Source organism: Salmo trutta, chromosome 18 (assembly GCF_901001165.1).
Source record: "Salmo trutta chromosome 18, fSalTru1.1, whole genome shotgun sequence".
Taxonomy (NCBI): Eukaryota; Metazoa; Chordata; class Actinopteri; order Salmoniformes; family Salmonidae; genus Salmo; species Salmo trutta.
In genome coordinates this window covers 5666538-5683859 of record NC_042974.1, presented here as the reverse complement: position 1 = coordinate 5683859, position 17322 = coordinate 5666538, and the positions used below count along the sequence as shown (strand labels likewise).

The 17322-nt window shown below is 42.5% G+C and overlaps 1 protein-coding gene across 1 annotated transcript in view; it reads left to right on the top strand.

Moving 5' to 3' along the window:
• LOC115152787 (probable lysosomal cobalamin transporter) overlaps positions 1–16486 on the top strand; it is a 181299-nt gene extending 164813 nt beyond the window's left edge. The window contains exons 16-17 of the mRNA XM_029697581.1: positions 13043–13134; positions 14992–16486. Coding sequence (XP_029553441.1) covers positions 13043–13134; positions 14992–15102 — 203 coding nt within the window. The 3' untranslated portion in view covers positions 15103–16486. The remainder of the gene's footprint in view (positions 1–13042; positions 13135–14991) is intronic.
• Positions 16487–17322: the final 836 nt, after the last annotated feature.

Here is a 17322-nt window from a genome sequence, read left to right as displayed (position 1 = left end):
TTTCTGGTGTTATAGCCTAGCTAGACGGTAGTCTATAAAGGCCTGGGGAAACCTATTATTTTCTGTGTTATAGCCTAGCTAGACGATAGTCTATAAAGGCCTGGGGAAACCTATTATTTTCTGTGTTATAGCCTAGCTAGACGATAGTCTATAAAGGCCTGGGGAAACCTATTATTTTCTGTGTTATAGCCTAGCTAGACGATAGTCTATAAAGGCCTGGGGAAACCTATTATTTTCTGGTGTTATAGCCTAGCTAGACGGTAGTCTATAAAGGCCTAGGGAAACCTATTATTTTCTGTGTTATAGCCTAGCTAGACGGTAGTCTATAAAGGCCTGGGGAAACCTATTATTTTCTGGTGTTATAGCCTAGCTAGACGATAGTCTATAAAGGCCTGGGGAAACCTATTATTTTCTGTGTTATAGCCTAGCTAGACGATAGTCTATAAAGGCCTGGGGAAACCTATTATTTTCTGTGTTATAGCCTAGCTAGACGATAGTCTATAAAGGCCTGGGGAAACCTATTATTTTCTGGTGTTATAGCCTAGCTAGACGATAGTCTATAAAGGCCTGGGGAAACCTATTATTTTCTGGTGTTATAGCCTAGCTAGACGATAGTCTATAAAGGCCTGGGGAAACCTATTATTTTCTGGTGTTATAGCCTAGCTAGACGATAGTCTATAAAGGCCTGGGGAAAGTTGTAATTTAAAGAAAACCAGAGAGGAAGAGGCGAACTTTGGTGAATTTGCAAGGCTTGCCCCCTCCTCTCTCTCTCTCTCTCTCTCTCTCTCTCACTGGCTCACCTGATATTTATTTTTGCTAATGATGCCAGTGTGTGTTCAGTCTTCAGTCTGTTGCGTGTAGAATATTCTTGCCTATTCAGTGATGATAGGCCCTACTTTACTGAAGTTGCGAGACATTGCAAGCCAAGAAATTGCGAGATATTGCATTGCGAGATACAGCTTTTGATTGCCGATAGCTAGGTTGTCTGGTGGCTGACCTGTCTATACTGATAGATAGGCCTAGTACACGGTTCTGACTGTCTGTCTGGTGGCTGACCTGCCTATACTGATAGATAGACGTAGTACACGGTTCTGACTGTCTGTCTGGTGGCTGACCTGCCTATACTGATAGATAGACCTAGTACACGGTTCTGACTGTCTGCCTGGTGGCTGACCTGCCTATACTGATAGATAGACCTAGTACACGGTTCTGACTGTCTGTCTGGTGGCTGACCTGTCTATACTGATAGATAGGCCTAGTACACGGTTCTGACTGTCTGCCTGGTGGCTGACCTGTCTATACTGATAGATAGACCTAGTGCACGGTTCTGACTGTCTGTCTGGTGGCTGACCTGCCTATACTGATAGATAGGCCTAGTGCACGGTTCTGACTGTCTGTCTGGTGGCTGACCTGCCTATACTGATAGATAGGCCTAGTGCACGGTTCTGACTGTCTACCTGGTGGCTGACCTGTCTATACTGATAGATAGACCTAGTACACGGTTCTGACTGTCTGCCTGGTGGCTGACCTGTCTATACTGATAGATAGACCTAGTACACGGTTCTGACTGTCTGTCTGGTGGCGGACCTGTCTATTCTGATAGATAGGCCTAGTGCACGGTTCTGACTGTCTCTCTGGTGGCTGACCTGCCTATACTGATAGATAGACCTAGTACACGGTTCTGACTGTCTGTCTGGTGGCTGACCTGTCTATACTGATAGATAGGCTAGTGCACGGTTCTGACTGTCTGTCTGTCTGGTGGCTGACCTGTCTATACTGATAGATAGGCCTAGTACATGGTTCTGACTGTCTGTCTGGTGGCTGACCTGTCTATACTGATAGATAGGCCTAGTGCACAGTTCTGACTGTCTGGTGGCTGACCTCCCTATACTGATAGATAGGCCTAGTGCACGGTTCTGACTGTCTGTCTGTCTGGTGGCTGACCTGCCTATACTGATAGATAGACCAAGTACACGGTTCTGACTGTCTGTCTGTCTGGTGGCTGACCTGCCTATACTGATAGATAGGCCTAGTGCACGGTTCTGACTGTCTGTCTGGTGGCTGACCTGTCTATACTGATAGATAGGCCTAGTACACGGTTCTGACTGTCTGTCTGGTGGCTGACCAGTCTATACTGATAGATAGACCTAGTACACGGTTCTGTCTGTCTGTCTGGTGGCTGACCTGTCTATACTGATAGATAGGCCTAGTACACGGTTCTGACTGTCTGTCTGGTGTCTGACCTGTCTATACTGATCGATAGACCTAGGTCATGGTTCTGACTGTCTGCCTGGTGGCTGACCTGTCTATACTGATAGATAGGCCTAGTACACGGTTCTGACTGTCTGTCTGGTGGCTGACCTGTCTATACTGATCAATAGACCTAGGTCATGGTTCTGACTGTCTGCCTGGTGGCTGACCTGTCTATATTGATAGACCTCCCTTCTCTCTCCGTCCCTCGCTAGCTCGTTGCTATGCCCCTCATTATGTTTGTGTTCTCGGAAGTACGGCAACTAATCAGTCTCCTCTGTTCCAAAAATGCTGAATCTTAGGAGTAGATTCCTAGCGGAATCGAATCTTGACTCTCAGAATTGGGAGTCGACGTGCAAGGAGTCGAGGAATCAATTATTTAGGAGTCTACTCGATTTATAGGTCGTTAACAGTTGGAAAAATGGCAGAGAAAGGCAAGCAACAGTATGACAATACTTTGAGAAGTTAAATGAGATGGAAATACAAGCTTTGTGAGGTGGAACTGAGGTACAGTAATGTTGGTAAAGGTGCAATGCTTCACCGTCTGAAAGGGACACACCTTGAGACCCAAACCGTTGCTGTTAGCAGCACAGCTGCATTGTGAATACACATGGAATTTGTGATATTAAAATTGTAGTTTAAATGTTAAGAAATGTTTTCCATTTGTAAATATCCCTAATAAGAAACAATATAAGGGACGTTTTGGTTTAAACAATAACCCGATGGAGTCAGCCCAGTGTCTGTCTGTCGGTACCAACCACTACCAGAACCCCATGCCTGGTCTGAGATCAGTGGGATAGGAGCAGCTCCGCATGCCTGGGCCCTTATTCACACTATCTGAAAGGAGGAGTGCTGATCTAGGATCAGTTTAGCCTTTAAATCATAATGAATAAAGAGGGGGGACCTGATTCTCGATCAGTGTGAAGCAGCAGTTTGAGGTAACAGTGTGATAGGAGCAGCTCAGCGGGGACAGTCACAATACCCCAGATGGCTCCATAACTTAGACAGGCAACACAACACGTCTCCTATCTCTCTACCATAGTCAGACAACACAACACGTCTCCTATCTCTCTACCATAGTCAGACAACACAACACGTCTCCTATCTCTCTACCATAGTCAGACAACACAACACGTCTCCTATCTCTCTACCATAGTCAGACAACACAACACGTCTCCTATCTCTCTACCATACACAGGCAACACAACACGTCTCCTATCTCTCTACCATACCCAGGCAACACAACACGTCTCCTATCTCTCTACCATACCCAGGCGACACAACACGTCTCCTATCTCTCTACCATAGCCAGACAACACAACACGTCTCCTATCTCTCTACCATATCCAGGCAACACAACACGTCTCCTATCTCTCTACCATACCCAGGCAACACAACACGTCTCCTATCTCTCTACCATACCCAGGCAACACAACACGTCTCCTATCTCTCTACCATACCCAGGCAACACAACACGTCTCCTATCTCTCTACCATACCCAGACAACACAACACGTCTCCTATCTCTCTACCATACCCAGGCAACACAACACGTCTCCTATCTCTCTACCATACCCAGACAACACAACACGTCTCCTATCTCTCTACCATACCCAGACAACACAACACGTCTCCTATCTCTCTACCATAGCCAGACAACACAACACGTCTCCTATCTCTCTACCATAGCCAGACAACACAACACGTCTCCTATCTCTCTACCATAGCCAGACAACACAACACGTCTCCTATCTCTCTACCATAGTCAGACAACACAACACGTCTCCTATCTCTCTACCATAGTCAGACAACACAACACGTCTCCTATCTCTCTACCATAGTCAGACAACACAACACGTCTCCTATCTCTCTACCATACCCAGACAACACAACACGTCTCCTATCTCTCTACCATAGTCAGACAACACAACACGTCTCCTATCTCTCTACCATACCCAGACAACACGACACGTCTCCTAGCCAGACAACAAAAATAAAGTATAATACAAATATACACAAATTACAACTAGAACACGTCCAACATAGCCAGACAACACTCCTCCATCTCCATGGCATCCTGACTGTCTCTACCAACGTCAGTGGGGTCATCCAGACTGTCTCTACCAACGTCAGTGGGGTCATCCTGACTGTCTCTACCAACGTCAGTGGGGTCATCCTGACTGTCTCTACCAACGTCAGTGGGGTCATCCTGACTGTCTCTACCAACGTCAGTGGGGTCATCCTGACTGTCTCTACCAACGTCAGTGGGGTCATCCTGACTGTCTCTACCAACGTCAGTGGGGTCATCCTGACTGTCTCTACCAACGTCGTTTGGGAAATCTAGAGCCTCTAGGACCTTTTTAATAGCTATGGAGCAGAGTTGATAATGTATGTAAAGAGATGAAGTAGTTTTCTTGCTTAAATAAGTATTGTGCTTGCTATGTTAATCATTTACACTTTTTTCAAATTTTTATCTGACCAATTGGGTTTATCTGACTGTTATTGAAATGGTCGAACAATAATAACACGATCAGTTATTGACGAAAGTCAAGAAGATGAATGCACAGTGTTTCTTTGTGGATGTTGTTATAGGAAAGCACATCACATATCCGTGGTGGTAGTTGGCCTCCTTTATCACCGCACAAAAATAATTGGGCCAGTTACGTAAGCTTCCTTGATCAATGGGAAATGTGAGAATCAAACTGATTAAGTAAAGTGAGCTTCACTTTCAAAGGTTGGTCATTTTAATTCCCTCCAGTGTTCGGCTCTCTCTCACACACACAGAGGGTTGACCATGTGTTTACGGTCCAGATAACAGCACTTGCTATTTACTCAATAAATCATACTAAAGGAGACATGCCAATACTAACTGCTACAATACAATACTTCACACGTAGCTAACTGCTAAAATACAATACTTCACACGTAGCTAACTGCTAGAATCCAATACTTCACACATAGCTAACTTCTACAATACAATACTTCACACATAGCTAACTGCTACAATACAATACTTCACACATAGCTATGCGTGAAGTATTGTAGCAGTTAGCTACATGTGAAGTATTGTAGTAGTTAGCTAACTGCTACAATACAAGACTTCACACATACCTAACTGCTACATTACAATACTTCACACATAGCTAACTGCTACATTACAATACATCACACATAGCTAACTGCTACATTACAATACCTCACACATAGCTAACTGCTACATTACAATACTTCACACGTAGCTAACTGCTACATTACAATACTTCACACGTACATAACTGCTACAATACAATACTTCACATGTACATAACTGCTACATTACAAAACTTCACACGTACATAACTGCTACATTACAATACTTCACACGTACATAACTGCTACATTACAATACTTCACACGTAGCTAACTGCTGCAATACAATACTTCACATGTAGCTAACTGCTGCAATACAATACTTCACACGTACATAACTACTACATTACAATACTGCACACGTAGCTAACTGCTACAATACAATACTTCACACGTAGCTAACTGCAACAATACAATACTTCACACGTAGCTAACTGTTACAATACAATACTTCACACGTAGCTAACTGCTACAATACAATACTTCACACGTAGCTAACTGCTACATTACAACACTTCACACGTAGCTAACTGCTACATTACATGCTAAGCCGTCTTCAGTAGGCTCCAAGCACTGGTTTCTTTATTTTAGGTTCTTTATTTTATGTCAGGGACCGAGCACAATATTGAACAAATATTGCACCATATTTAGCTAAATATCTAATTACTATATTGCATCTCCAGCTTTTAGAATGGACATCAAATGTTGTCCCATCCTCATCTCTTGACCCTTGTTGAATGCTTTCTCTCCAGAGTTGGGTTTATTTTTAAGTCACTGGCAAAGCGTGTTTCCAATCACATTGTTTGTACTTTAGCCCATTCCACTGGCCAACAGTATCTGTCCCTACAGCTCATATTTATTACGTCACAACTTTCATTTCCTTCTTATCCATGTAAACTCCCTACCTTTCCCTTCCTGGGACCGGCTCAACAGGTAAGACTGGGGATTCCCCAAACTCTGACAGAATAGGAAAACTCCGAAGCCTAAGGGCAATCTGACCGCCAATCTCTCTGTCTCCTCTATCTCCACTTTTCTCCTCCTCCTCCTTCTCCTCTTCCTTTGTGCCTCTCCTCCTCTCCATTTAGAGCTGAATAGAGCAACTTGACTGGCCACTCTCTTAGGCTCTGTCCCAAATTGCACCGCATGTACTATATAGTGCACTACTTATGACCCAGGCCCATAGGGCTCTCATCAGAAGTAGTTTAGAATGTAAGGACTAGAGTTCCATTTGGACAACAGCCTTAGCCTGTCATGGATACCTCAGCCCTCCAGCCCTGAAGACAAGTGAATTACACAGTTTACCCACTTCTTTTCAAATGCTATTTTTTTCTTGTCTTTCTTTTTTGTTGCACTGTGGCGACTAGAGAGCAGCTTAGCTATTACCCAGGATTCTCCTTGTCTGCACACACACACACACACACACACACACATAAATAACTTTGTTTAGAGCTGCAGCGACAGTCTCAGATGGTTTGCATGGTTGGTTCGTGGTGTGTCTTAGAAAGGATTTCTGTGAGTTGGATCTTCTTTTCTAAGTCACCTTAAATCTCCTGGCCAGATTCTAGTGCAACACAGTATATGATAGTCAAACTGTTTCTCTATCGTGTTGGTTAAAGTTGTGGTTTTCTTCCTTAAACTTCAGTCATTCTTTTATTTGTTTAAATTCTAAAGCAAACAGCAACAGTTGCTGGCATGCCCATCCAGTCCCTCAGCTCTCTGTGTTTAAAACACATTATATAGATGTAGATGGACGTTTACGGTACATTAACTGTGACTAAAACATCCTATATTAGCTAGATATTTACACTACATATGAGATGTGTTGTTGCTAAGATACAAGCCTGCAGTACATATGAGATGGGTTGTTGCTAAGATACAAGATGGGTTGAGATGGGTTGTTGCTAAGATACAAGATGGGTTGAGATGGGTTGTTGCTAAGATACAAGCCTGCAGTACATATGAGATGTGTTGTTGCTAAGATACAAGCCTGCAGTACATATGAGAAGTGTTGTTGCTAAGATACAAGCCTGCAGTACATATGAGAAGTGTTGTTGCTAAGATACAAGCCTGCAGTACATATGAGAAGTGTTGTTGCTAAGATACAAGCCTGCAGTACATATGAGAAGTGTTGTTGCTAAGATACAAGCCTGCAGTACATATGAGATGGGTTGTTGCTAAGATACAAGCCTGCAGTACATATGAGATGGGTTGTTGCTAAGATACAAGCCTGCAGTACATATGACATAACACCACATAAACTCAGAAAAAACAGAAACGTCCCTTTTTCAGGACCCTGTCTTTCAAAGATAATTTGTAAAAATTATACCTAAGACAGCGCTACAGGGAGACGGGACGGACAGCTGATCGTCCTTGCAGTGACAGACCATGTTTAACAACACCTGCACAGGATCAGTACATCCGAACATCACACCTGCGGGACAGGTACAGGATGGCAACAACAACTGCCCGAGTTACACCAGGAACGCACAATCCATCCATCAGTGCTCAGACTGTCCACAATAGGCTGAGAGAAGCTGGACTGAGGGCTTGTTGGCCTGTTGTATGGCAGGTCCTCACCAGACATCACTGGCAGCAACGTTGCCTATGGGCACAAACCCACCTTCGCTGGACCAGACAGGACTGGCAAAAAGTGCTCTTCACTGAGGAGTCGCGGTTTTGTCTCACCATTTGTGATGGTCGGATTCGCGTTTATCGTCGAAGGAATGAGTGTTACATCGAGGCCTGTACTCTGGAGCGGGATCGATTTGGAGGTGGAGGGTCCGTCATGGTCTGGGGCGGTGTGTCACAGCATCATCGGACTGAGCTTATTGTCATTGCAGGCAATCTCAATGCTGTGCGTTACAGGGAAGACATCCTCCTCCCTCATGTATGTGGTACCCTTCCTGCAGGCTCATCCTGACATGACCCTCCAGCATGACAATGCCACCAGCCATACTGCTCGTTCTGTGCGTGATTTCCTGCAAGACAGAATGTCAGTGTTCTGCCATGGCCAGCGAAGAGCCCGGATCTCAATCTCATTGAGCACGTCTGGGACCTGTTGGATCAGAGGGTGAGGGCTAGGGCCATTCCCCCCAGAAATGTCCGGGAACTTGCAGGTGCCTTGGTGGAAGAGTGAGGTAACATCTCACAGCAAGAACTGGCAAATCTGGTGCAGTCCATGACGAGGAGATGCACTGCAGTACTTAATGCAGCTGGTGGCCACACCAGTTACTGACTGTTACTTTTGATTTTGACCCCCCCCTCCCCTTTGTTCAGGGACACATTATTCCATTTCTGTTAGTCACATGTCTGTGGAACTTGTTCAGTTTATGTCTCAGTTGTTGAATCTTGTTATGTTCATACAAATATTTACAAATTTTTGTGTTTGCTGAAAATAAAGGCAGTTGATAGTGAGAGGGCGTTTCTTTTTTGCTGAGTTTATTACATGTAGGTCTGCAGTGCATTATGACATATGAGTGGTGTTTAAGAGTCTGTCGACTGTGACTTCACATGGGAAGTTATCCAGGGATCAGCCCTATCCACAGTGACAGTGACACAGCTTTCTACTTTACAAGAAGAGTCACAGTCTTTTTCAGTTACCGTGACACAGTTAGCCCGAGGCTGGGTTCCTCTACGGAGTTAACAGCCCCTCTAAGGCACATCAGTCAGGACAGGGGCACTTTAAAGTTCCACTCTGGGATTTGAAAAACAACAAAACGGTAGCCCTGCCACTTGTTTTGGTATACAGCTAAGGGACGGGCTAGGGAAATGTAACCCCTTGCAAATTCATAAGGAATTGTTTTATTTATTTTTTTATTAAGAATGCAGGTGCATATCAACAATTGGAATGACCATTGAACAGATTCTCAGATCCCAAATTGTAGCCTTAAGTGAGGACAGGGCCATCGTTAGTTACACAGTTGCACAGCAAGTGCTTTGCTTGGGTAATAAGACTGCATGCAAGTATTTGTATTTATTAGTTCATGCCAAGGCAGCAGCTGCTCTTCCTGGGGTGTATTATGGATCCCCATTAGTTCCTGCCAATGCAGCAGCTACTCTTCCTGGGGTTTATTATGGATCCCCATTAGTTCCTGCCAAGGCAGCAGCTACTCTTCCTGGGGTTTATTATGGATCCCCATTAGTTCCTGCCAAGGCAGCAGCTACTCTTCCTGGGGTTTATTATGGATCCCCATTAGTTCCTGCCAAGGCAGCAGCTACTCTTCCTGGGGTTTATTATGGATCCCCATTCGTTCCTGCCAAGGCAGCAGCTACTCTTCCTGGGGTTTATTATGGATCCCCATTAGTTCCTGCCAAGGCAGCAGCTACTCTTCCTGGGGTTTATTATGGATCCCCATTAGTTCCTGCCAAGGCAGCAGCTACTCTTCCTGGGGTTTATTATGGATCCCCATTAGTTCCTGCCAAGGCAGCAGCTACTCTTCCTGGGGTTCAAACACATTACGGCACTTACATTACATATAACACAAAAGATAAAACGTACATCATATGACATTATTACACCACTACATATCTACAATGCACAATGTTTAATACCACCATACAACAATATTACAATGTATGTGTGTGTCTGTACCTTTGTGTGTGTCTCTTCACAGTCCCTGCTGTTCCATAAGGTGTCTTTTTTTCTGATTTTTAAATCTGATTCTACTGCTTGCATCAGTTACCTGATGTGGAATAGAGTTCCATGTAGTCATGGCTCTATGTAGTACTGTGTGCCTCCCATAGTTTGTTCTGGACTTGGGGAGTGTGAATAATCCTCTGGTGGCATGTCTTGTGGGGTATGCATGGGTGCCTGACACCTTGGTACATTCAACTTGTCAACACCTCTTACAAAAACAAGTAGTGAGGAAGTCAGTCTCTCCTCCACTTTGAGCCATGAGAGATTGACAAGCATATTGTTAATGTTAGCTCTCCGTGTACTTTTAAGTGCCCGCCGTGCTGCCCTGTTCTGAGCCAACTGCAATTTCCCTAAGTCCCTCTTTGTGTCACCTGACCACACTGCAAGTGATTGCTGTGTCACACTTAATCATACACCCACTGCCACTGTGTCTTTCTTATGGACTTTGATTGACAGTTGAAACCTTCCAACTCACCCTATTGTTTCTTACAACAACATTTCTTCAACATGGAAAACAAAACCTACAAGTGAATACCTCCATATTCCCATTTCATGGAATACGTTGCTACATACTGTAGTGAGGAACTCTCATTTTAAGTAAACTCTTAACTAGAATAATAACATTGACTAAAAGCAAAGATATTAAAATATAATAAAGGCCTGAGTATGTTCCTTTTACAGGGTCCAATCACACTGCTTTATCTTAACCTCATAGTGACACTTGATGTGAAACGTTCTTAAACCTGTTCCATCAGCCTCGCCGTGGATTCAGAATATTGCCCGTGGACACAGTGGAGTTAGTTAGTTGTTACTTTGCCAGTTCTCCAACCCCTCACACACTGACTCATACATAAGAAGGTAGTCTAATATAAAAGCATTAGGATGCTGGATTCACACCAAGTTCTGCTGTTTATCTCCCTTCCCTGCTTTTGGAGTTATAATGTCCAACCCCTTTCTGACTCATAAGAAGGTATTAACAGCATTAGTATGCTAAATAAATGCCGATTTCTGTTCTTTGGTTTATGAGTGCTTTACTTACCTCCCATTAACTGTTGCATTGTATGCAACAGTTAATGAGTCTAAAATACATGCAGTAGGATGCTAGGATTCTTATTTTCCTATTTCCTTGCTTTTGGTGTTACTTTGCTTTCTAAAAGCATAAGAAGGTACTCTGAAACCTACAACCATTAGAATATCAATCTCAATGACAACCATTAGGATGTCAATTTCTGGTCTGACTGGTCTTTTTACTGCATTTGGTTGATAATGGCTCCTACTTACATCCCATTAACTGTTGCATTAGCATCATGGATCAAACAGATGCTGCAGGGCCTGTAATTAATGTCGGAGGCATCTCTTGGGGCTACTGTAATGGTGGCGGTGTTGGGTCACTACTAGTTAGTATAATGATTCATGTCGGAGGCGTCTCTTGGGGCTACTGTAATGGTGGGGTGTTGGGTCAATACTAGTTAGTATAATGATTCATGTCGGAGGCGTCTCTTGGGGCTACTGTAATGGTGGGGTGTTGGGTCAATACTAGTTAGTATAATGATTAATGGCGGAGGCGTCTCTTGGGGCTACTGTAATGGTGGCGGTGTTGGGTCAATACTAGTTAGTATAATGATTAATGTCGGAGGCGTCTCTTGGGGCTACTGTAATGGTGGCGGTGTTGGGTCACTACTAGTTAGTATAATGATTCATGTCGGAGGCGTCTCTTGGGGCTACTGTAATGGTGGGGTGTTGGGTCAATACTAGTTAGTATAATGATTAATGGCGGAGGCGTCTCTTGGGGCTACTGTAATGGTGGCGGTGTTGGGTCAATACTAGTTAGTATAATGATTAATGTCGGAGGCGTCTCTGGAGGCTACTGTAATGGTGGCGGTGTTGGGTCACTACTAGTTAGTATAATGATTAATGTCGGAGGCGTCTCTTGGGGCTACTGTAATGGTGGCGGTGTTGGGTCACTACTAGTTAGTATAATGATTAATGTCGGAGGCGTCTCTTGGGGCTACTGTAATGGTGGCGGTGTTGGGTCACTACTAGTTAGTATAATGATTAATGTCGGAGGCGTCTCTTGGGGCTACTGTAATGGTGGGGTGTTGGGTCACTACTAGTTAGTACAATGATTAATGGCGGAGGCGTCTCTTGGGGCTACTGTAATGGTGGCGGTGTTGGGTCACTACTAGTTAGTATAATGATTAATGGCGGAGGCATCTCTTGGGGCTACTGTAATGGTGGCGGTGTTGGGTCACTACTAGTTAGTATAATGATTAATGTCGGAGGCGTCTCTTGGGGCTACTGTAATGGTGGCGGTGTTGGGTCACTACTAGTTAGTATAATGATTCATGGCGGAGGCGTCTCTTGGGGCTACTGTAATGGTGGCTGTGTTGGGTCACTACTAGTTAGTATAATGATTAATGTCGGAGGCGTCTCTTGGGGCTACTGTAATGGTGGGGTGTTGGGTCACTACTAGTTAGTATAATGATTAATGGCGGAGGCGTCTCTTGGGGCTACTGTAATGGTGGGGTGTTGGGTCACTACTAGTTAGTATAATGATTCATGGCGGAGGCGTCTCTTGGGGCTACTGTAATGGTGGCGGTGTTGGGTCACTACTAGTTAATATAATGCCGTTAATTGCTCCCAGGAAAAGATCCTTTAACGTTTAAAGACATAATGGCTGCATTTACACAGGCAAGCCAATTCTGATTGTTTGCCCAAATGACCTGATCTGATTGGTCAAAAGACCAATTATTGAAAAAAAAAATCTGAATTGGGCTGCCTGTGTAAACGCAGCCATAGTGACTTCAGTGAACTCCTAAGGCTGGCCATGTTGTGCTGTTGAAACATACAAATATAAATATATGTTTGTTTTTGTGTCATTTAATATTCATTTGTCGTTCCAAACACACACAACTTGAGTCTAAACTAAGTTTAGAGAACTAAGATTATCTGTTGATGTCAAACTAATGCAGTGTTAGCAAACACTCAATTATGTTCTTTCTATTTTTTTGTCTTGTCACTTTTTCAGACGAATGCACTGTGACGAGATCGTACCTTTTCCTCCACAAGTTCTGGTTCTTCAGTACCATCTACTACTTTGGTAACTGGGCGTTTATCGGGGTATGTGTTGGAAACTCAAAGATTTGATTGACAATGTTCTTGCAAAAATATCACCGATGGTGTAACTATAAGTGCAATTTATAGTGTAAAGGCAGATCAGATTTACTGAGTACTGCTGAGTCTGCTAGAATTATAGCTGCAATTCATTGATTGATTGATTAAATTGTTTGGATATTAAAGATGACCCCCATACTAGCGTCCTACTTAAACTGCATACTCATTTACTTAAACCGCATACTCATTTATTTAAACTGCATACTCATTTACTTAAACCGCATACTCATTTATTTAAACTGCGTACTCATTTACTTAAACTGCATACTCATTTACTTAAACTGCGTACTCATTTACTTAAACCGCGTACTCATTTATTTAAACTGCGTACTCATTTACTTAAACTGCATACTCATTTACTTAAACCGCGTACTCATTTACTTAAACCGCGTACTCATTTAAACTGCGTACTCATTTACTTAAACTGCATACTCATTTACTTAAACTGCGTACTCATTTACTTAAACCGCGTACTCATTTATTTAAACTGCGTATTCATTTATTTAAACTGCGTACTCATTTACTTAAACCGCATACTCATTTACTTAAACTGCATACTCATTTCGGCGTTTGATCTAGTAGAATTCATTGGTCTTTTCTGACTCACGTGTTTGACGACAGCTGATAATCAGATAGATTGACCTGCTGTACCAAAATGAACGAATGGTTGGAGTCAACGCAATCACAAAGCAATCAGAATACTATTTTCTAAATTTCACATACTATAAAACTTTATTTTATCACATACTATTTATATAGTACGCTAGTATGGGTATTGGGAGATGGCCCATGACTTATTTCCATATGTTCCCTGTTTTCCACCTGGTGGTGTTTGATTGATTGTTAATGTCCATGTTTTCCTCCTGTAGGTTCTCCTCATTGGCCTGGTGGTGTTTGATTGATTGTAAATGTCCATGTTTTCCACCTGTAGGTTCTCCTCATTGGCCTGGTGGTGTTTGATTGATTGTAAATGTCCATGTTTTCCTCCTGTAGGTTCTCCTCATTGGCCTGGTGGTGTTTGATTGATTGTAAATGTCCATGTTTTCCTCCTGTAGGTTCTCCTCATTGGCCTGGTGGTGTTTGATTGATTGTAAATGTCCATGTTTTCCCCCTGTAGGTTCTCCTCATTGGCCTGGTGGTGTTTGATTGATTGTAAATGTCCATGTTTTCCACCTGTAGGTTCTCCTCATTGGCCTGGTGGTGTTTGATTGATTGTAAATGTCCCTGTTTTCCACCTGTAGGTTCTCCTCATTGGCCTGGTGGTGTTTGATTGATTGTAAATGTCCATGTTTTCCTCCTGTAGGTTCTCCTCATTGGCCTGGTGGTGTTTGATTGATTGTAAATGTCCATGTTTTCCTCCTGTAGGTTCTCCTCATTGGCCTGGTGGTGTTTGATTGATTGTAAATGTCCCTGTTTTCCACCTGTAGGTTCTCCTCATTGGCCTGGTGGTGTTTGATTGATTGTAAATGTCCATGTTTTCCTCCTGTAGGTTCTCCTCATTGGCCTGGTGGTGTTTGATTGATTGTAAATGTCCATGTTTTCCTCCTGTAGGTTCTCCTCATTGGCCTGGTGGTGTTTGATTGATTGTAAATGTCCATGTTTTCCTCCTGTAGGTTCTCCTCATTGGCCTGGTGGTGTTTGATTGATTGTAAATGTCCATGTTCTCCTCCTGTAGGTTCTCCTCATTGGCCTGGTGGTGTTTGATTGATTGTAAATGTCCATGTTTTCCACCTGTAGGTTCTTCTCATTGGCCTGGTGGTGTTTGATTGATTGATTGTAACTTTCCATGTTTTCCACCTGTAGGTTTTCCTCATCGGCCTGTTGGTGTCATGTTGTAAGGGGAAGAAATCAGTGATCGAAGGAGAGGTGGAGGCAGACGACTCTGACATGAGTGAAGACGAATACGTCCACTGACGAGACCACAGCCTGCCAGACCTGGGTTCAAATACTGTTTGAAATCTTTTAAATACTTTTGAGCATTTGCTTTAGCCTGCCTGGGAGTACCAGGTGGGCGGGGTTTGCATGTTCTGGACTTTTCTATGGGTTCACCTGCAAAAGGCAAGCTTAATCAAATACATTTTAAGTATTTGAAATGATTTTAAACAGTGTGCCCTAATGAATATGACCCAGGTCTGCTACCTGCATGGACCAGGAGACATTTAAACCGGATTGGTTTCTGTTACAACTGGTTTGCTATAACATAAGAATTTGACATTTGGATTGTTCATACAATACAATAAAACTTTAATTTGAACTTTTGTTTTCTGGTTTCTGCCTGAGATTGTTTAATATTACACAACGTTGTGTTGACACTGATTTATTATAACGGGAGAGGGGGATTGTGAGGTTGCTTTTTTCGTATTAGGGCAACTTTTTGGTTCTTTGTTCAGTCAGGTGTCTTTGTTCAAAGCAGTATGTAAACCCTGTGTGCATCCCAAATGGCACCCTATTTCATATATAGTGCACTTCTTTTGTCCAAAGCCCTATTGGACCCTGGTCAAAAGAAGTGCACTATATAGGGAATAGTGTGCCATTTGAGATGCAACCCTCTTTGTATTACTATGGGTATGTGCCTGTTGTTTCAAATGTCATCTGCACCAATTCCGTGTTTTTATGTTTCCAAAAAGAAAGATTTAGTGTTGCAAAATTCTGGTATCTTTCCAAAATGAGGGGATTCTGAATTTCCTGCTTATTTCCCTCACTATTCTGGGAATCTTCAAATCGGGAATAAAAATACATTAAAAAAACCTGGTAATTTGGGGAAAGTTAGCAACATTTTGCAACCCTAAGAAAGATCCTTGGTTGATAACCAAACGGTGGGTTATTAAACAAGCTTTACCCTGTGATACTGGATGTTTTGGATCCTGAAAAGAGAAGATGTTGTTGAGGAAACATATTCCAGGCTTACTTTGTTTCTTATTTTAACTCAGCACATTTTTGTTGTCATGTATATTTCTGTAATATATGGCTGGATAAATGTTTATTTTAGCCTTTAACAGATTTATTATTTTTAAGATTACTAACTTAGCACATTCAGCATGTTAACTTAAAGCAACAAATATGGACATGTATTTGATACCATATTGATAATGCACATTGCTGAGTTAAAATATATATTCTCTTATTCCTGATTTTGGTCGTGTTTGGTTGTGCTTAACTTGACTATCTGTTATTGCATTGATGGATTGATTTGCTGTAAAGTTATCTTAACATGAACTGAGCATAATATCACTTGACTACTGATCACGATGTCAATTTACTTTATGAATTTGGAATAAAATATGAATTCTGAATTGATTATTGCTGTATTTATGTTGTTAATCTATCAATTTCTAACGTTAATTCAGGAATTGCTTTGGACCTTTAACTTGGGGTCGGCGGAGCCATTTCTTTTCAAGGACTAGACATTAGTGATATTTATTGTGTTCTCTTTAAAACTGTTGATAATAAAGAGGCTGGCCCATCTTATTTTGTGTACCATGCACTTTTCATCACTGCACTAGATACCAGTGCATCGATTTAATCTGTCACAGTGGTCATTATTAGCCTACAAGATGGCATGTAGCTGGCTTCAGTACAGTATATATAAAAAAGTGCTAACTCATCGCAAGCTGTAGTATTTATTTATCTTCTAGTCATCACCACGGTGACGCTTAATCAATGACTTCTAGTACTAATGCCTGTACACAGATATAAAATATGAAGGATCAGCACAGTGGTGATCCCTGGAGCTACATACTATAGATAACAAGACTGGTGTTAAGATGTTAACTTTCCACTATCTCCTGTACACAGTGGTGATCCCTGGAGCTACATACTATAGATAACAAGACTGGTGTTAAGATGTTAACTTTCCACTGTCTCCTGTACACAGTGGTGATCCCTGGAGCTACATACTATAGATAACAAGACTGGTGTTAAGATGTTAACTTTCCACTATCTCCTGTACACAGTGGTGATCCCTGGAGCTACATACTATAGATAACAAGACTGGTGTTAAGATGTTAACTTTCCACTATCTCCTGTACACAGTGGTGATCCCTGGGGCTACATACTATAGATAACAAGACTGGTGTTAAGATGTTAACTTTCCACTATCTCCTGTACACAGTGGTGATCCCTGGGGCTACATAC